The sequence below is a fragment of the Equus quagga genome, chromosome 15 (assembly GCF_021613505.1).
Source record: "Equus quagga isolate Etosha38 chromosome 15, UCLA_HA_Equagga_1.0, whole genome shotgun sequence".
Taxonomy (NCBI): domain Eukaryota; kingdom Metazoa; phylum Chordata; class Mammalia; order Perissodactyla; family Equidae; genus Equus; species Equus quagga.
In genome coordinates, this window is record NC_060281.1 from 91884489 (window position 1) to 91899941 (window position 15453).

Here is a 15453-nt window from a genome sequence, read left to right on the forward strand (position 1 = left end):
AGAACGCAGGCTGAGGCTGCTCAGCGAGGGGGAGGGCTGCCCCTGCCCCGATAGGGCCAGAGGAGGGGCAGGCAGAGGGGCGGCCGGTTGGGCTGGGCCAGGCCAGACAGGCATCTGCGTCCAAGGCAGAGCCTGTTCCCACCAGCTGCCCCACCAGCCAGGCCCCTTGGGGACTCCTCAGGGCTGGGGCCTCTCACAGACCTCACTCAAGACAGCAGCGGCTGGCGCCAGCCCAAGGGGGCCAGGCTCAGGCTCTGAGTAAGCCCCACTCCTTTTAAAGCCATGGGGCCGCGGAGGAATGTGGAGATCAGCCAGGCTGTGGGTTGCTCCCAGCTCATGCAGCTCCCCAGAGACTGTGGCCCCAGGGCTGCTGCCTTGGGGCTCTGGGCCTCAGCGTCCCCTGTGGTGTTGACACCACTAGGACATGCGTCCTAGGATGGTCACAGGGATGTAAGAGTTAATGCTATATGCTTGGAGTGCCTGTGGAATCCCTGGGAAAGCTCAGGGGGTTCACCCGTGTCCCAGGCCCTGGGCTCCCAGAGTGCACCGTGCTCCTGTTGGTGGAGGCGGTGCGTCCTAGTCCCCACACCCCACGGCCCAGAGCCAGAGCCAGGCAGCTGGGGAGGCAAAGAGAGACAAGGAAGCCTGGAGCCTGCCTGCCAGCACAGGCAGAAAGGCCCAGGGAATACACCCTTGATCTGATGTAGCGGGAGGAGGTATTCTTGGTGCCTGTCTTCCAGAGGGGAAACTGAGGCCCGAGTGGGGGAGAGGCTGGCAGGCCTGGGAGGCTGTGAGCGAGGTTCAGCCTCTTCCGGTTACCCCACAGTCACCAGCTCCAAGGTGCCCAGCAGCGGGAGTGCCCAGCCACCTGAGGGCCACCCAGGCAAGGCAGAGCCCAACCGGGCCAAGTCGCGTCTCCTGCCCAACATGCCAAAGCTGGTAATCCCCTCGGCTGCCACCAAGTTCCCCCCTGAGATCACCGTCACGCCGCCCACCCCAACCCTGCTCTCGCCCAAAGGCAGTATCTCGGAGGAGACCAAGCAGAAGCTGAAGGTGACCTTGGGTGCCACGTGGGGGGCAGGGGCGTGGGCAACAGGGGGGCACAGGCAGGGGCGTGGGCTACAGGGAGCCTGGGGCCAGGCCTCCTGACCAGTGCCCTGCCTGGTCTGCGCAGTCGGCCATCTTGTCTGCCCAGTCGGCCGCCAATGTGAGGAAGGAGAGCCTGTGCCAGCCAGCCCTGGAGGTCCTGGAGACATCGAGCCAGGAGTCCTCGCTGGAGAGCGAGACGGATGAGGATGACGACTACATGGACATCTGAGGAGGGCCACCCGCCCCCCGCCCCACTGTTCCCCACACAGCCCTCGGTGTGCTCTGCCTTCCCCCGTGCGGTGTCCTCCCTGCCCACCTGGGTGGGGCTGTCCCCACCATGGCTGAGGGGCCCAGAGGCTGGGCTCAGCCACACGGAGATGGATGGGTTGAAGTCTGCACAGCAGGGCCACCTCCTTTTCTATGAAATGTTGACTTTGTAAATGCCCACCCTGCCCAGGTGGCCGTGTCCACACCCCGCCGCCCAGAGAATCCGGCCTTCGCCTCAGTCATAGTGGAGGTCGCATTTAGGGTCGGGCTCACCCCATGCCCTTTTTTTGTTTTTTTCTAATAAAGATGGAACAGTTTCTGCTTCTTTGTTCGCTGCAGGGCCTGCCTCAGCAGATTGCGGGCCAGTTTCTGGTCCTCTCTTCCCATGGGTCAGGCCCGGCCCTTGCGCACCCCAGGGAGCAGGTCGGGGAGCACTTAGTGGGGTGCGAGGTGAGCACAGGTCAGGGAACCCAGCAGGGCAGACCCTTCCAGATAAGGCTGGAGGTGAGCCTGTCAGGGGCGCCCCCGTAGGACACAGGTGTGAGGGCGTGTCCCTCTGGAGTTGGGGTCAGGGGCAGGCAGGTCCAGGCCGTGCTGAGGAGCTGACTTGCACCCTGATGAGACAGGGCCCCTGGGGGCTCCTGAGAGGCAGAGTCCGTGTCAGGAAGGGTGAACTGGGGGGAGGGGAAGGGAGGCACAGTGGGGGCCACTTACCTCCCACCACACTCGTCCTCTGATAAAACCGGCTACATAAGTTGTGGGGCCCCTTGTTCAACAATTAAGAATGTTTTAAAGGTGACAGCAGAGCATTGGACACGCCCACGATGCTGGCTCTGCTCTCCCAGGCGCCAGCCCGTCTGTTTTGAGGAGGCACAGGTTTTAGGGGCCCCAAGCTGCCCTTCTGCACAATATCAAGCCCCAGTGCCTTGGGGGCCCAGCCGCCACCCCACAGCTCTGGACTGGCCCCCATCCGCTGGGGTATCCCCTGAAATGGTCTTTGTCCAGAATGAAGATGAGGACTCTCCTTGCACTGCTGGGGTCCCCAGCCCGGGCCTGGCACAACCACCATGGGAACCCAGAAGCACGGCGGCCTTGAATGGGTCCTCGCTGAACCTGCCCTGATCAGGCCCTTCGCAAGGCAGCCTCAGCTAACGGGGCCAGGAGTTGGTTACTCAGGTGCCCGCTCACCCGGCAGGGCCCAGGGCATGGAGACCCTCAACTGTACTCCTGGCTTCTCTTTTTCATTCTCTCATTCGTGTGGCCAGAGTGCCCAGGTTAGAAAGAGGAAGGGGCAACCTTCCTCCAGGGCCCAGCCCCCTTCCTGGGAACAACCTGGCAGTCTCCCAGGGCCCTTTCTGGTTCTCGGACCTGCAGGACCCCTGGACCCGCCCAGGAGCATGCCCACCGTCTCCCCTAAACTGTGCCCTAGAGCACCCTCAGCCCTGAGCCTGGGATGAGCCCCAGCACCAGCCCCCAGGCCAGATCCGGACTGCCCCCCAGCTCAGGACCTCAGTATTCACACCCAGGGCACCCGCCCACAGAGGTGCCCGAGTGGCCAGCAAGCAACTTGTGAGTTGTGGTTCCCCACTTACCCAGCTGGCTTCCCTGACACCTGTAGGAGCCTGCCTCTCTGGAGCAACTGCAGGCACACCCACCAGGCAAGAGGGGCGGTGCCCAGGAAACAGGGCTGGCCTGACCCTAAGAGCTGAGGCGGTCATGGCCAGACAGCCTCAGCTCATGCCCCCGGCCAGCTTCAGCTCCCTACGAGGTCCCAGGACGTGTCCCCTTTGGACATCTTGAGAAGCTGCCACTGGGGAGAGGACTGTCTGCCTGTCCCGATGCCCAACCCAGGTGGCAGGGCCCCAAAGAGTCTCAGGCCTGAGCCCTCCCAGGGGCCTGGCCCAGCCTGGCTGCCTCTCCCGGTGACCTTGGCCCCACCCATCTCAGTCTGGGTCTCAGTTTCCACACCTGCACAATGAGAAGGGAGGGGAAGAGTGAAGAGATTATGCAAACTCCATGAGTGACAGTGCAGGGGCTGCTGGGGCTGGGTGGCTCCTCTCCAAGTTCCCCTGCCCAGGGAGCTGGGGGACTGGCCTAGTTTTGTGAGCACCCAGGGGACCTAGCCCAACCGCCTGGGGGAAACACACAGTTCTGATCTAAGCCCCCCAGCCCACCCCCGCCACGGTTACCCACCCCTCCCAAGGGGATGCCTGTGAAGCTGTGGCTGATCTGACAGCTCCACCCTCCCCGAGAGGGAGCCCTCCTCTAGAACCCAGACTCTCGGGGCCGAGGCAGGCGCCCTGTGTGACGTTACTTGCTCCTTCGCCCCACCAGGCTGTGCACAAGAATTGGGAACTCCTGCTCCCTGCAGGGAAGCCGAGGACTAGAGATGCAAGTCTGCAGCTGGATGCCTTGGGGCTGGAATCCTGGGATTGCAGGGACAATCCCGCCTTAGCCTTACCCACCCTGCGGCATCCCCTCCTCTGTGTGAGCCCTACCCTGGACGCCCAGAACAGGGCCCGTTTGGGATCCAGAGGTCTGAGCTGCAGCCTCTGGACATCCGGCTTCTCGAGTGCCAGAAATCCAGCAGCTGGAGGCTTGGGCTCCCTTCCCTTGTCGGAGGCCAATGGGCCAGGAATGTGCTAACAGGGCAGGTTGGGCCCTGTTGGCCCACGCGGGCGGGCGGGCACCTGTGGACTTTGAGAAGGGACCGGACAGGGTGGGGTGGGGCGGGGCGACAGGCAGGCGGGGCGGGCCATGAGGAGTGAGCTGGTCTGCCGCCTCCACAGCTTCTGCTGCTCCAGCTGCAGACACAGGCCGCACGATGAAGCTGCTCCTCCTGCCCTGGGCCCTGCTGCTGCTGGTGACGGCCCCCAGCCCAGGCCGCTGGCCTGCAGCAGGTACGCCCCTACTCTGCCCTTCTGTCCCCCTGTCTGTCCATCTGCCTGCTGCAGCCAAGCCCAGGGCAGACAACCCTCTAGGCTCAGCTTCTGACCATCTGTCAGGCCATCTGTGACTGTAGTTGGCGTGGTAAGAAGTTCTGGGGATCCCAAGATCAAGGGGCCGCCAGCAGGAATGGGGGTCTGGGTCGTGCCCACCCCAAACTCCCTGGGAGCCAGGAGGCAGTGGCTGCCTCAGAGGGAGGGAGCTAGGGTGGTGGCGGGCTCAGGAGAGCTGCACTCGCACATGGAGGAGCCTCCCAGCCCCACTGGGCCCTCTGCCCAGCGACAGGCAGGATTGTGGGTCCTTATGGGGAGGGAGGTGAACTAAGACAATCCCAGGGAAGGCCCACACTCCCGTCTCAGAGGAGAGAGGAGTGCCACCACCCTCCTGCACTTATCTCACCTTTACCAGCATCACTCAGCCTCCCCACCCCCGTGAGTCCTCATATCCTCAGTCAATAAATATTTATTGATGCTCTTGAGTGCCAGGCCGGCACTGGGTGAAGTGGGGCCACCAGGCTGGCTCAGGCCCAGATCTGGCCCTTGACTAGCCCTCTTTGGGGGAGTGGCAGGGAAGGGCCGGGTGGGATGTGTGATTTCAACCTCAGTGCCTGCTTCCCACGCCAGTCTGTACCCTCTAACCCACCTGGCCATGCCAGGTCTAGAGGGATGGATCCCCTGAAAATATGGCCCTGTCACGAGTCCCCACAGCAGAAAAGGCTGGGGCCTATGTCCAAAGCCCCCCACTAGACCGCTCTCTCCCCATCCTGGCCCTGCTGGGCCTTCTGCTAGAAATGCCCCTCCTCCCCCTGAGAGGAGGGGGGCACACTTTGCCATCTCCTGCCTGGGCACCAGCCCCTACCAGCCTCCAATGGACTCTTGGTAGCCATGTCCCCAGATCCGGACCAGGCAAGCCAGGAGGGTCCTTCTTCAGGCTGCAGGGCCAGAGACCTTCAGGGAGTGGAGACAGCTCCTTGACCCATGTCAAGGACAGGCACCTGTGGCTGTCTGAGGACGCCCTTGGGTTTGGGACTTGGTAGCTGAGGGTCAGCCCTGCCCTGGGGGCTCCTTCTGATGCTGCAAAGTTGTACGCCTGGAGGCATTTCCCTTATCTCTCCTTGTTCAAGCTGGTGGGTCATTCAAGCCGACTGTTGGATTATCTGCACTGAGAATTACCACACCCCACAGGCCTTGTGGGTTTCCACTGTGTCCACGTGGTGGTCAGGGCAATTCTGGCCAGCATTCTCCCAGGCATGCTTCTCCCTAATGGGCTCCAAGGGAAAAAGACGTGGGCCCTGGGCATGGGGCAGCTGGCCCAGCACCCGCCCGGGCCAGGCGCTCAGGGCCCTCTCCTCCAGATGCCCAGGAAAGCTGCTCCCACCGCTGTGGGGAGTGGAACGAGCTATGCTCCTGCCACCCGACCTGCTTCGGCCTGGACTCCTGCTGCAAGGACTTTCGGGACTTCTGCCTGGAGATCTTGCCCTACTCGGGCTCCATGATGGGCGGCAAGGACTTCGTAGTGCAGCATCTCAACTGGTTCAGCCCCACAGATGGCGTGATCTGCAGGTGGGAGATCTGAGGGGCTGGGCAGCCAGGGCTCCGTGCATGCTGAGGGCCCAGACCCACTGGCCGGCAGGGTGGAGCCCCTCGGACCGAGAACAGGGACAGCTGGCCTGATGGGGTCCCCAGGAGGTTGGGGGCCCACGTCTCAGAGAGGGTCAGCCCACCCTGACCCAGCCTCTCCTGCCACCTCCACCACCACAGGTTTAATGAGAGCGTCCAGACGCGTGGCCACGTGGACTCCTTGGGACACGTGCACTGTGTGTCACCGTTGCTCTATGAGACTGGCCGCATTCCCTTCACACTCTCCATGGACAATGGCAGCTCCTTCCCGCGCTCGGGCACCTGGCTGGCTGGTGAGCTCCACTGCGCCCATCCAGGCGTGGGCAGCAGGCCCCACCCTCCGTGGGCCCTGGGCCCCCACAGGGAATTTCCCCAGTGCTAACATATGCAGGCTGGGCTAGCCTCCGTGCCCTGCCGCTCTGGCTGAACCAGTCCCTCAGCAGGCCCGCCCAACCATGGGGTCGTGGGTTCCCACAGCTCCTCTCCCCACATCCTGGCATCCGGACAGGAGTCGAGGTCCAGAGGGAGTAGGGAGGGGCTGCAGGTGTCACCCAGCAAGGTGGGCCAGTGTCTGCCGGCTCTGCTCGCCCAGGCCGGGGGAGGCCAGAGGCCTGGGCAACAGAAGGCAGGTTCCTGGCTCTCCTGGCTCTCCTTTCCTGCCTGAGGATCTGTAGGAGACCATCACTCCAATGGGACAGCCATGCTTCGGCCCTGAGGGGCTCACCCTTCACCTTCTTCTGCCCAGTGCACCCCAGCAAAGTGTCGCAGACAGAGAAGCTCCAGCTGGAGAACGAGACCCGCTGGCAATACTATGGCACTGCTGGCACAAAGGGTAACCTCACCCTGACCTGGAACACCGCGGCTCTGCCCACGCAGTCCGTCACCATCGAGCTGTGGGGTTACGAGGAGACAGGTGAGGCTGGCAGAGGGCTGATTGGACCAAGGGGCTCTGCAGCTGCCTCTGTGGGGCCTGGTGGGGTCACGAGCTTTGGGCTTGCAGAGATGAGAGAAAGGACATTCCTGGTGGGGGAAGTTCCAGGCAGGGATGGAAAGCGAGGAAAGGGAGCTGATGCGAGTGGGAGCGGGCAGGGAGCAGCACAGGGAGCTGTTTGGGGCCCAGCTCTTGGAGGAGGTGTGGACATTCTCAGCCTTGGGATACGAGGCTTGTCCTGGAAAAGCTTGTCCCACCCCGTCCTCTCTGAGCCCCTGGATGGCTGGCATGGCCCTGGGCCCAGCCTCGAGCAGGGACACGTAGGGGGATGGTGGTGGTCACTGAAATGTAGGGGGAAGAAGGGGTGGTCACTCAAGCCAGGGTCTTTGCTGGATCAGCAGGACAGGCCCTCCAATAGAGATCATCTGTCCATACTTCTGTCCATCTATCAGGCTGCTCTGAGCACCAAGGACTGGTGCCCACCTCTGCTCCAGGGGTCCTTGGACAGGCCCCAGGGCTGACTAAGGACTTCATCCCCTCAGGGAAGCCATACTCAGAGGATTGGACAGCAAAGTGGTCATACCTGTATGCTCTGGCCACAAATGTCTCAAACTCCGGCTTCTTCACGTTCACTCCGGAACCTGCACCTCAAAACTACCAGAGATGGGAAGTGGGTGCCCTTCGGATCATCAACAGCGAATACCATTCTGGGGAGAAGTGAGGACCGTGAGAGGCTGGGCTGGGGGCACCCCCGGCCTGCCTAGTGCCTGCCCAGCCTGACAGGGAACCCAGGGTGGGGCAGCGAGGGCGGCCCTTAGTGTGCGGTCCCCCGCAGGGACGTGCACGCACTCTGGAGCAACGAGCATGCGCTGGCCTGGCACCTGGGCGACGACTTCCGGGCAGACCCCGTGGCCTGGGCCCGTACTCAGTGTCTGGCCTGGGAGGAGCTGGAGGACCAGCTACCCAACTTCCTGGAGGAGCTGCCCGACTGCCCCTGCACCCTGGCCCAGGCCCGGGCCGACTCTGGCCGCTTCCACGTGAGCCCCCACCCAGTCAGGGCCAGGAGGGCACGAGGGGACCCCTGCTCAAGACAGCACCAGGGGAGGCAGATAGAGGCCCCGCGAGGTGGGGTAGGGGTCCGAGGGGTTGGCTCCCAGGGAGGGGCTGGCAGAGCCCAAAGCCAGCACAGTTGACAGCAACCAGCTGCTCTGCAGACGGACTACGGCTGTGACATTGAGCATGGCAGTGAGTGCACCTATCACCCAGGGGCTGTGCACTGCGTGCGCTCCGTGCAAGCCAGGTGAGCCCCCAGATGGTGGGGGTTTTGGGGGTAGCGGCGGGGGCAGACTCCAACGGTGACTCTGACCTGTCTGTGCCCTCAGCCCTCAGTATGCCTCAGGCCAGCAGTGCTGCTACACGGCGGCAGGCACACAGCTCCTGACGGCGGACTCAATGGGCGGCAGCACCCCAGACCGTGGCCACGACTGGGGCGCGCCCCCTTTCCGTGCGCCTCCCCGGGTGCCCGGCCTGTCCCACTGGCTCTACGACGTCATCAGCTTCTACCACTGCTGCCTCTGGGCACCCGAGTGCTCCCGCTACATGCGGCGGCGGCCCTCCAGCGACTGCCGCAGCTACCGGCCCCCGTGCCTGGGTAGGTGCCAGCCGGGGGGTGCCGGGCCCGGCTGGGCCAGGGCGGGCCACCTGACCCTCCGTTCCCCCCAGCCTCTGCCTTCGGGGACCCACACTTTGTCACCTTTGACGGCGCCAACTTCACGTTCAATGGGCACGGCGAGTACGTGCTGCTGGAGGCGTCGCTGACCAACCTAACGGTGCAGGCGCGGGCCCAGCCGGACACGACGCCCGAGGGTGAGGCTGGGCCTGGGGCTTGGGGGTCTCAGGCTCATCCCTGGGGGGAGGCTGGAGCCGAGCAGACCCCCTTCTATACCCACCACCCAGGCACGCAGGCCCGAGGCACGGGGCTGACAGCCGTGGCTGTCCAGGAGGGTGACTCAGACGTGGTGGAGGTCCGGCTGGCTGGCGGGGCTGGGGTCCTGCAGGTGCTGCTGAACCAGGAGGTGCTGAGCTTTGCCGAGCAGAGCTGGATGGACCTGAAGGGTGAGTGGGTGGCGAGCTGCCCCCGCTGGGCTCCACACCTCTCCCCAGCACTGGCTGGGGGTGGGGTGGTAAGCAGGGCACGGGCGCAGAGACAGAGGCCTCTCAGGGCTCACTGGGGGGCGACAGTCAGCCCCACCCCATGCACCTCCCGTGGAGGGAGCCAGCACAATGGTCGCTTGGCCCCAGCCCATGGCTGTCTATGGACAGATGTGGTTCTAGGCCCCGGGTATCGAGGTCCAGCCTGGGGGACCTGGTCTATCTCTTGCCTGCACACCCTGGTCACAGGCCCTAGGGGCCAGGACAGTGGGACGTGTCCTCACGGAGGCCCAGAGGAGCCGGGAGCTGCAATGATAGGACTCCGCCTGCTGCAGGGAAGCTGGCCCTGAGGGTCAGGGAGCCGCAGCTCTTTGTCTGCCCCTCTTCTCACAGTGGTGCTGTCTCAGGGAACTGAACAAATGAAATGGATTGCAGTTGGGGTGGGCAGAGACCTGGGATGGGCCTGTTGGCGCTGAGGGATCCTGGGGAAGGGCAGAGGTGGGCGTGGCTGCTGCCTCCTGTTAGGGAGCAGTGTGGGCGTGGGGGGCCTCTTCGGGGCCTGGGCAGTTCAGATGCCTCTGGGCATCCCAGCACAGGTGTGGGCCCAGGCTTGGCCTTGGAGACGCCCTCTCCTTCCCCCAAAGTTCACGGGTACCTGCCCACCCATCTAGCACGGTGCCCACAGGAGGCGACCCTGACCCCAGCTCCACTTGTGCCCAGGCATGTTCCTGTCAGTGGCTGCCGAGGACAGAGTATCAATCATGCTGTCATCGGGGGCCGGCCTGGAGGTCAGCATCCAGGGTCCATTTCTGAGTGTGACTGTCCTGCTGCCTGAGAAGTTCCTTACCTATACACGAGGCCTCCTTGGGACGCTCAATGACAACTTCACAGACGACTTCACCCTACGCAGTGGGCAGGTCCTGCCGCCAGATGCCAGTTCCCAAGAGCTGTTCCAATTTGGGGCTGACTGTGAGTGACCATGAGGTGTACACGGTGAGGGGGCATGGGGGACGGGGTCAGTGGAGGTTTGGGGTGGGGAGCCCAGACCCTCGGCCACCAGCCAGGCCTGCTGCATGTCTCCCCAGGGGCCGTGGAGAACGCCTCCTCCCTACTCACCTATGACTCCCGGCTCCTGGTCAACAACTTCCTGTATGGCCCCAAGCATGACCCTACCTTCAGGCCCCTCTTCCCTGACGAGATCACCCCCAACTCCAGCCAGACGACTGAGGTGGCCAAATTGTGTGGGGACAACCATTTCTGCAGCTTTGACGTGGCAGCCACCGGGAGCCTAAGCGTGGGCAACGCCACGCGGATGGCCTACCAGCTGCACCAGCGTCGCGTACAGAGCCTGCAGTCTGGTGAGGGCGGTGGGGGGCACAGACGAGGGGGTGGACACTTTGTGCTGGGACGTGGCCCCCCAGGCGGCCAGTGGCTCAAGCCTGTCGTCTGTGTCCTGCCCCCCCCCCCAGTGGTGTCCTGCGGCTGGCTGGCCCCGCCCCTCAATGGGCACAAGGATGGCATCAGGTACCTGGTGGGCTCCACCATCCACTTCCACTGTGACAGCGGCTACAGCCTGGCCGGGGCAGAGGCCAGCACCTGTCAAGCTAATGGCACCTGGTCCACGCCCACCCCCACGTGCCAGCCAAGTGAGGATGCCCCGCCCGCGCCCACCCTCGCCCAGCCCCAGCGCCCCCTCCTCTCCCCACCTCCGCCCCGGGTGGCCCTCACCGCTCCGCCCTCTCTCCAGGACGAAGCCACACAGTGCTGCTGAGCATCATCTTTGGAGGCCTGGCAGTGGTGGCTCTGATGGCGGTGGTCTTCGTGGTGCTGCGCCGCAGGAAGGGCAACATGTGAGACCCCACCCACACAGACCCAGGGTCCCACCACCAGGGCCCTGGTCTGCGCCCCTCCTCGGCTCCCGTGGGACCCTGCTCTAGACCACGTCTCTGTTGCAGGGCCATCTGGGGTTCACAGCCCTGAGGAGAACGCACTTGGCCTGCGGCACGAGGCATACAGGCCACCCCGGGGCCAAAGACCACCCTCCCAGGAGAAAGCCCTGGACTCCTAAGAACATGCGCCCTGGCACTTGGATCCCCAAATCCCCAGCACCGTACACCTGGGACCCGGACACCTGGTACCTGAGCCTCTAATGCCCGTGGACCCGAGGCCCCATGCCCTGCTCTGTCTCCTCAGACCTGGACCCCGAGCTCTAACTGCAGTTCTCGAGGTCGGCACCCAGGGCTCTGTCCCCAAATCCTGGCAGCTCTAATTCCCCAGACCCGAGACTCCACACCCTTGAGCTCTGGCGTGGGTCTCCCGGGCTCCTGAACCCTCAACGCCAGTACCTCAGGGGCCGTGTCCGCACCCTTGGCCCTGATCCTTATGGATTGAGACTGGGAGCCCCAGCGCCCAGCCGCCTCGATCCCTGGGCCCAGCCTGAGACTGCAGGTGGCCCAGCCAGGGTGTGGGGAGGCCTCAGGACCCCAAAGCAGAGTCACCCTAGGAGCTCCGGGCTTGTAACTCTAACACTTTGGGAACATCATTTGAAACACCCCTCCCTGCCCACGCGAGGAGAAAACAGGCCTGTGGTGCCCCCTCCCTGGTGTCCTCGTGCTCATGCTGCGCCTCGGTTCCGGAGAGTTCCAGGGTTTCCCTGTGGGGTCCACGGCACCCAGGGCAACTGGGTCTGAGTCCGTCCACCACCAGGTCACCTGGGACAGGTCCCTCCCCAGCCTCTGTCTCTCCAAATGGGATCAAAAGTGGGATTGAGAACAGTGACCACTTTGTGGGGTGAGGACAAAGAGTGATGTTTGTGAAGGGCTCACCATGGGGTGCCACGCTGGGTGCCCAGGAGATAGGATGGGGCCAACCTGCCCTCCCCCAACATAGGCACCTGCCCCGGCACCACCCTGAAGGCAGTTACTGGTAGTGCCACGCCCAAGTCCTGAACAGGGTCCCTGGGCCCTTCACTCAGTGTCCAGGAGCCAGGTCTGGAGCACAGGCCTCATCTATCACTGCCCGCCCTGTGGCGAGGGTGTGGGATGGGAGCAACAGGAGCACCTAGGCAGGGTGGGATGGGGTCAGATTTGCATCGCGGGTCTCAGACAGAGAGAACAGGGGAGGGCGGGGTTGGAGGTGGGCGCTCCTTGGCCCAGGCAGGCGGCTCAGCGGCTTTACCCACAGAATGGAGAGCCTGCGATGGGAGGTGATGAGTGGAGGCCCACACCCCTCTCTATGCCTGCAGTGCCAAGAGTGGCCACGTGGGGGCAGCAGAGGGTAGGAACGGACTGGAGGTGGAGGCTGCAGGGGACCCAGGCCCTCCGTGAGGGCAGTCGTCCCCCGCTCTGCAGCCGGCCAGCGGGCTTGGAGTCACAAGCTTGGCCAGGGCTCATGCAGGCCCATCTCTGCGTCTCCCCTCTGCTGGGAGGTCCTGGTCTCAGGAGGTTGCACAGGTCACTCCAGGTCATCCAGCTAGCACGGGCACCAGGGTCAGAGCCCAGGCCTCCTACCTCCTCTGCCTCACCCTTGGAGGGTCCCAGGCAGAGATGAGAGAGCTGGGTGGCAGGGGCAGGTCCTGTCTGGAGAGCTTCCTGGACGAGGCAAGTGTGCATGACGGGGTGCATTCAAAGGAACACAGCTGAGAGTGAGGGGCTGGGGGTTTTCCCGGGGACAGTGCCCAGGAGACTAGAGCAGAGGGATAAGGGTGGTGCTTCCTGTCCTTCCAGACCTCAGCCTCCTGCTTCCCCACCTCTCTGGGCTCCCAGCTCAGGACAGGGTGGGGCGGAGCGTCAGCCCCTGGCTGCCGGGCAGGTACTTTCCTCCCTGCAGATGAGGTAAGGCAGGGCTGGCCTCCCAGCAACCTGAGTCCCCAGTGCGTCCCCGTGTCGAACCAGGCCTGGCTGAGCAGTCGTCAGGGGTGAGAGGTCAGTGTCCTGGTTGAGGCAGCCTGGATATGTGGGAGCAGGGACATGGGCCCTGAGGGGCAGGGGCAGCTTCATGGTTCCCATAACAGATCTCAAAGGGCAGGTCCAATTCTCAGAGAAGAGATTGGCCAGAGAGGGCATTCCAGGTAGAGGAACAGCCTGAGCGAAGGCTCAGAGGAGAAGTGCGGCTGGGTCTGAAGAAAGCAGGGCCGGCCAGCAACTGAGGCGCCTCCTCGGCCAGGCTTCCTTTATCCCAGCAGTAAAGCATGGCCTCCCTCGGCCCCCGCCCCCAAAAGGAGCTTAGAGCTACCCCACCCTCCCCAGCAGAAGAAGGGGTACACTGTCTACGGCCCTGGTCCCAGACATCAGGCTTTCCAAGTGCCAGGGGCAGGCCGGGCTGGGAAGCCCCAACACCTGACGGGTTTTCCCAGGGGCCCTAGGCAGTCGGGGGTGCTACAGGGCCTGTGTGAGGGCGGAAGGTCCGGGAGCGCAGCACAAGCTCCCTGGAGACATCAAAGGCAGGGACTCCTGCCTCAGGGAGGTGGTCTCCCCAAATGACAGCCTCAGGGAATTATGGCATCGGAAGCCAGTGGCCAGCCCCTACCCCTGTACCAGTCGGGGCTTGGGGACGGTAATCCAGGGACTGGGAAGTGCAGGTGATGGGAGAACCGGGAAGTTAAATGGGAGACAATGAGGCAGCCACAGGGTCCCACCAGCACCCCTGGGCTGAGGGACAAAGGAGGAGGATGGTACCTGGCCGGGCCCAGGTCCCCCAACAGCAGGAACCACACAGGCCCTAGGTGGAGCCACAGGTGGCAACCCCGCCACCCGATTCTCCTGCCCTCCAGCCTCCCACTAGGGCCTCCCGTTGGCTGAATGCAGTGGGGAGCGGCTGACGCAGGCACAAGGGACCAATACAGCACTGCAGGGAGCAGGGACCCCCTGCTTGGCCAGGCAGGCTTCTTCCACAAGCCCCAGGGTGGCCAAGTCCCCACCCTGGGCCACTCCATCCTCCCAGGGCTCACGGGCCGATGCCGCCCGAGGAGGAGGGGTGGTCAGTGCAGCACGCAGTGGGAGTGGGAAGTCAGGGGGTGCAGGAAGCACCCAAGGAAGGAGGAGTCCTGTTCAAGCTGAATTTCAAAGAATAAAAGCCTTCAGGGAGATGGGGTTGTGTAGGTGCCTGTGAGTTGCTCAGCAGCCCACGATGCCAGGACGCCTCTTCCAACCCCCACTGGACTACATTTCCCAGCCTCCCTTGCAGTTGGGGTAGTCATGTGACTGAGTTCTAGTCAGTGCCATGTGAGCAGAGGGAGGTGGGGCACTTCCAGGCCTAGCTCATAACACCTCCTTCAGGCAGTCCTCCAAGCTCTTTCCTCTGCTGGTGCAAGGATGACTTTGGAAACCCTGGTGACCTGGGTCCCCAGCAAGTGGAAGGGTATCCCCTACCCACTGACCTGTTCGCCCATCCAGTACTGCTATGTGAACGAGAAATAAACTTCTCTTGTGATTAAGCCATAATACATGTTACAATCTATTTCTTGCAGCAATCAGTTCCTCTATACACAAGAGGCAGAGATGTGAAAAGATGGCTTTAGGTTTTTCATTAGTGTTGGAAATGAATGCTATGTGCACAAGGTCTAAAAAAATGCAAACAGATACTCCCACGTTCATTGCAGCGTTATTCACAATGGCCAGAAGGTGGAAGCAACCTAAGTGTCCTTCAACTGATGAATGGGGTGTATCCATATGCTGGAATATTATTCAGCCCTAAAAAGGAAGAAAATTCTGACACATGCTACAACATGGATGAACCTTGAGAACATAATGTTAAGTGAAACAAGCCAGACACAAGAAGACAAATACTGTGTATTCCACGTATATGAGGTCCCCAGAGCAGTCAAATCCATAGAGACGGAAAGCAGAATGGTGGTGCCGGGGCTGGGGGAGGGCGAATGGGGAGTTGTTGTTTAATGGGTGCAGAGTTTCAGTTTGGGAAGATGAAAAAGTTCTAGAGACGGATGGTGGTGATGATTGCACAGCAGTGTGACTGTGCTGAATGCCCCTGAGCTGTAGACCTGAAAATGGCTAAGACGGTAAATTTTATGTCATTGGTATTTTATGACAGTTAAAAATAAAAAATTCATACGGAACAATTTGCTGAACAGTCAGTCCCCAGTTGGTGGAAATGAAGGTGTGCTCAGTTTTTTGCTTCTTCCAACACTGTTATCCTTTGTAAATAAGTTCAGGTTTACCTCTGGGAGATATTCACACGAGAGGATTGACTGGTTAAACAGCTCGTATATTTTCCTCCTAGAGTTGCGCCAACTGACACTCACCTCCAACCACCAGGAGAGCCTGATCGCCTCCACCCTCGTGGCCAGCTGGGTGAGACGTGCTGCGGGGCCTGCAGCAACCTGGCTAGGCTGGAAGAGACTCCCACAACCCCCTTTCTGTCTGCTTTGGGTTAGGATGGGCCACCAGGGAGATGCCCTGGCAAGATTGGGAGGGTGGAAGTGAGTCGGCAGTC

At 62.5% G+C, this 15453-nt stretch overlaps 2 protein-coding genes across 7 annotated transcripts in view; both read left to right on the plus strand.

The window, feature by feature from the left end:
• Positions 1–1673, plus strand: part of CABIN1 (calcineurin binding protein 1) — a 154337-nt gene extending 152664 nt beyond the window's left edge. For 5 of the 6 annotated variants that reach the window (XM_046638981.1, XM_046638980.1, XM_046638984.1 and 2 more), the window contains 2 exons: positions 827–1053; positions 1175–1673. In XM_046638981.1, the coding sequence (XP_046494937.1) occupies positions 827–1053; positions 1175–1318 (371 nt within the window). In that variant the 3' untranslated portion in view covers positions 1319–1673. Of the gene's footprint in view, positions 1–826; positions 1054–1174 lie in introns of those variants that run through there. The other variant, XR_006885209.1, reaches the window with a different exon arrangement.
• A 2465-nt stretch (positions 1674–4138) lies between these two features.
• SUSD2 (sushi domain containing 2) lies at positions 4139–14444 on the plus strand. The gene is made up of 15 exons (XM_046640186.1): positions 4139–4256; positions 5657–5864; positions 6063–6214; positions 6667–6834; positions 7395–7569; positions 7688–7889; positions 8067–8152; positions 8235–8503; positions 8575–8718; positions 8809–8967; positions 9724–9972; positions 10089–10361; positions 10473–10649; positions 10751–10853; positions 10959–14444. Exons 1-15 carry the CDS (start codon positions 4181–4183, stop codon positions 10981–10983), a joined length of 2466 nt encoding a protein of 821 aa, XP_046496142.1. The 5' UTR covers positions 4139–4180; the 3' UTR covers positions 10984–14444.
• Positions 14445–15453: the final 1009 nt, after the last annotated feature.